This window comes from Etheostoma spectabile, chromosome 8 (genome assembly GCF_008692095.1).
Source record: "Etheostoma spectabile isolate EspeVRDwgs_2016 chromosome 8, UIUC_Espe_1.0, whole genome shotgun sequence".
NCBI classification, from domain to species: Eukaryota; Metazoa; Chordata; class Actinopteri; order Perciformes; family Percidae; genus Etheostoma; species Etheostoma spectabile.
Genome location: NC_045740.1, coordinates 18,732,560 through 18,736,315, shown reverse-complemented (window position 1 = coordinate 18,736,315; position 3,756 = coordinate 18,732,560). Strand labels below are relative to the sequence as shown.

The 3,756-nt window shown below is 44.8% G+C and overlaps 1 protein-coding gene across 1 annotated transcript in view; it reads right to left on the bottom strand.

The window, feature by feature from the left end:
• cadps2 (Ca++-dependent secretion activator 2) overlaps window positions 1–3,756 on the bottom strand; it is a 294,438-nt gene that overhangs the window by 176,720 nt on the left and 113,962 nt on the right. The window contains 2 exon segments of the mRNA XM_032522241.1: window positions 765–904; window positions 2,452–2,563. Of these exon segments, the coding sequence (XP_032378132.1) occupies window positions 765–904; window positions 2,452–2,563 (252 nt within the window).

The window sequence follows — 3,756 nt, the reverse complement described above, 5'->3', positions numbered from 1 at the left end:
TTTGATTGATTGATTGATTGATTGATTGATTGATTGATTGATCTTATAACCTGTACTGTGGCTTTAAATATTGTATCGAGTTCTTCATCATGAGAGAAGTATTTCATTTTTTGGGTCATGTATTACTGCTTTGCATGGTTGTATGGTGCAAGAGGATGGCTTTAATCTGGGTTGCTTGGCTGTGTCTTCTTGCTTGCATGGCTTATTGTACCTAATGTGGATACTGTGGATGTGTAACTGTCCTAATGTCTCGCTGCTTCCTGCTGCTCTGGTCTAAGAGCATCTGGCCAAAAGACTACAGTTGAAAATTAGCTGGCTGGCTAACACTTGTACATTTACAGTAATGTTGATTAATGGCCATCGTCCAGCAGCATTCAACCTTGTTCCTGCGGACGTCTCTGCCTGGCTGCTTCAAATGATCTATCTGGTTTAACCTTCATTTGTCTTGGATTTAAACAGACTTTGGACTTTTTTTTCCAGGATCTGGCGACTCTAGAGCAGTGGTTCCTAAACCTTTTCCTGTCAGGGACCCCTAAACTAAAACAAATTTCACCACGGACCCCCATTTGTCCCCCATCTGGGACCAAAGTAAGCAGCACATTCATACATTTTGTTACTTATGGATAGAATCATTGATTGAATGAATGATTCCTCTTTTTGCTGGGGACCCCTGGAACCCTGTGAAGGACCCCTAGGGCCCCCTGAAGCCCATTTTTAAAAACTCTGCTGTAAAGAATGAGACCCTTTGACCCCTGCAGACTCACCCGCTGTGCTTCATGTTGGGGGGTTTGTCCATGCGGACAGCCAGCTTGATCTTCAGCTCTGTGTCCTGGCTGTTCTTGGGGACGACCATCCGGTGGAACTCGGCCTGCTTCGGCCCGTTCGTAGTTGGATTCATGATCACCTGAGGGGGGGGCAATAAGGAGGGGTTAGAGCTTGGTCAACAGTAGAACATTTTGTAAAGTTTTCTGTTTTTGCAAAGGCAACAAAAACCAATCATCAGTTGAATACCTTCCCAACTTCCCCCCATCCTAGTTACAGTCACTATGTTGAGTTAACTGTCAGGTCAGTTTTAGGCTTTGGAGATAAAACAATTTACCATTCACATAATTAGGATACCGAGCGTCTCTGTTACAGATCCCCACAGACAGATATATTTAGACAAAGTTTTTGTTGTAGGCATGCACCGGTGCTATCAGTTTTTTGTGACACAGCAGGATCTGGCTTCCTGTTTCCTTCAAAACAAATGCTCCTAATAAGGTCCATCCACTGGAGGCATGCAGATTCTAAATTTGGGGAAAAGAGAAAGTTGTGATTGTTGCGCTCAGAAGGAGGCCATGCCACTACGTTTCTCCCTTAAAACACACATTTTGATGGTTATATTTAGTGGTGGAAATGTAATGCAACTCCTTTTTTATTCCCCCAAAATCCCACATCAGAGAATTCCTGGTTGTGTTGCGTTTTCACGTTGGAAAAAAAAACTTCTTCTCATCTTCACGACAGACAGAAAACAGCTGCTGTGAGCTCGGCGAGAGTCTGCTAACTGGCAGCCAGAGCTCATTGTATTGACCTGTGTTTGTTTTCAGTGTCCTTCATCTGTCTGCTTTCAAAACACACACACACACACACACACACACACACACACACACACACACACACACACACACACACACACACACACACACACACACACACACACACACACACAACACACCCACACACCCCACTCACACCGAGGAGAACGTCTGTCCTTCATCTCATCTTGTGTGTGAATCATGTTGAAGGACGTCTGAGACTCTCTGAACTTGCTGACTGGGCTCCTCATCGTCCAATCAGAATCAATCTGTTGGTGGTTTCATTTGTATTTATTTCTGCTAACCGTGTGAATACAGTCGATGAATGTCAAGCAAACTCTCTCTGTGTGTCTCTCTGTGTCTCTGTCATCGCTTTAACATCTTAATGAAGACAGCAATGTTTTCATATTCCCTGACCCTTACGGGCTGAAAGTAAGTTCAGCTACATTTCACTGAACACTGGTAAAACAAACGCTGCTTTTCAGCAAGTTGACCGGTGTCTTATCTGTGGAGAACATTTGACTATTTCCAAATCCAAATCTACATAAAAAATCAACTGTACTGCGCTGCAGAGGAGGGTCTGGCGAGTCCACACAGCATTCTGGGATGGTAGAATAACGTGATCTGGCTTAGTGGCATTTCTTTAAACCAATCGCAATTGTCTTGGGCGGGATTAAGCGCCGGACAGAGCCACGGTGCCGCTGCAAAAACCTTGGGAAGGAACTTGTAAAAGAATAAATCCACCGGAGTTTCAAATGACAACACAGAGAGAGAGGAAGGTGACAGGACATCCGGCTCACTAAAGTGAAATCTGACAGATTTTCAATCCCGAAAGAGGAATGTCGTCCATATAGATTACGGGTAGACGGACTCTTACCCGGCCCAGCTCCTTGTCCTCCAGAGCCAGGACCCCAGTGCTCTCTGTAAACAGCTTCACTTTGACCGAGGGCAGAGGGTGAGTCGTGGTGAAGTCCCCCTGAGTCCCCCACCTGAAAGAGAGCAAAGAAAGAAAGAAATCCTCTTTACAGCTGGCAGACCCTGTGGGTTTGTATTGATCCAGCCAAAGCATGCAACTGTTCTGCTCACACATATCTGCAAATATCTATGTTGTACTGAATGGTTTTGTCCATTGACCATTTTGATATAGTTTGTTCGAACAACATGACCACATCTGCAACAATGTTGACAAAAGAGAAAAAGGCAGCAATTCTTCCATGAAAAGAAAGTAAGATTCTTAAAAAAAACATCTGCAGATGGATGCATGATGCACAGTAAGGTGTGTGTGTTCTGCTGCAAAGTTCAGTTTTAAATCACAGCACAGCCTCAGTCAAGGCAACAAATGTAGCCCAGACACGTAAATTATTACTGCAGTAATATCAAAACAAGCTCACTAAAGGTTATAACAGATGGTTTGACAGCAGCAATGGGGGAAATCTAGACTGTAAAACTGTTCAAACTGCAGATAAAAAGCCACTTTCACACAGGGAATCTGCAATACCTCCGCATTACGCAGGCTTAGCTTTATTAAACTGAACCAAACACCACCTAATGAAGCCCCGGTCTGAGTTTAGATGGGTGCTGGCGTTACAGAAGCTAAAGTTTAATGGAAAAAAGGGAAAAGCAGCGCAACAGCTCCGCCAAGAACAGGCTGTGTGAAAGGGGCAAAGGTTTCTGACCTGCCAGACATCCAACTGTATAAAGATCATATATCGTTCTGGGCCATATGGCAGAAATACAGGCCGATTCTAAAATAAGTAGGGGTTGACCAATTTAGGGTCAAAGGTTGGGCTCATTCCATGGAAACTTTGCCCGCAACCTTGTAATGTCACGTCTTAGTCCCAGATCCCGAGGCAGTGAGCAGTCCCATCAGTGTCGCCCGTTATGAACGATCGCTTATTGTTCACCTTGCAGAGACTTTAATGGAGCAGAGCCTTCTTCTGAGGATGACTGAACGTGGCCATTACACACACCGGGAGCCCCGCGCCGCTGATTACATGCTTTTATTTCAAAAACAGCGTGTCTGTGTGTTGGCGTGTGTCGTGCACAAATGACAAGTGACCCCTTCACTTGCTGAGGGCGAGAAGCAATGCCGAGCTCCATATTCAGTTTCCCCAGTTTCCAAGGCAACATTGTGCGAAAAGGTGCGTTCACTTCACACACACACACACACAGCAGTTTTTTT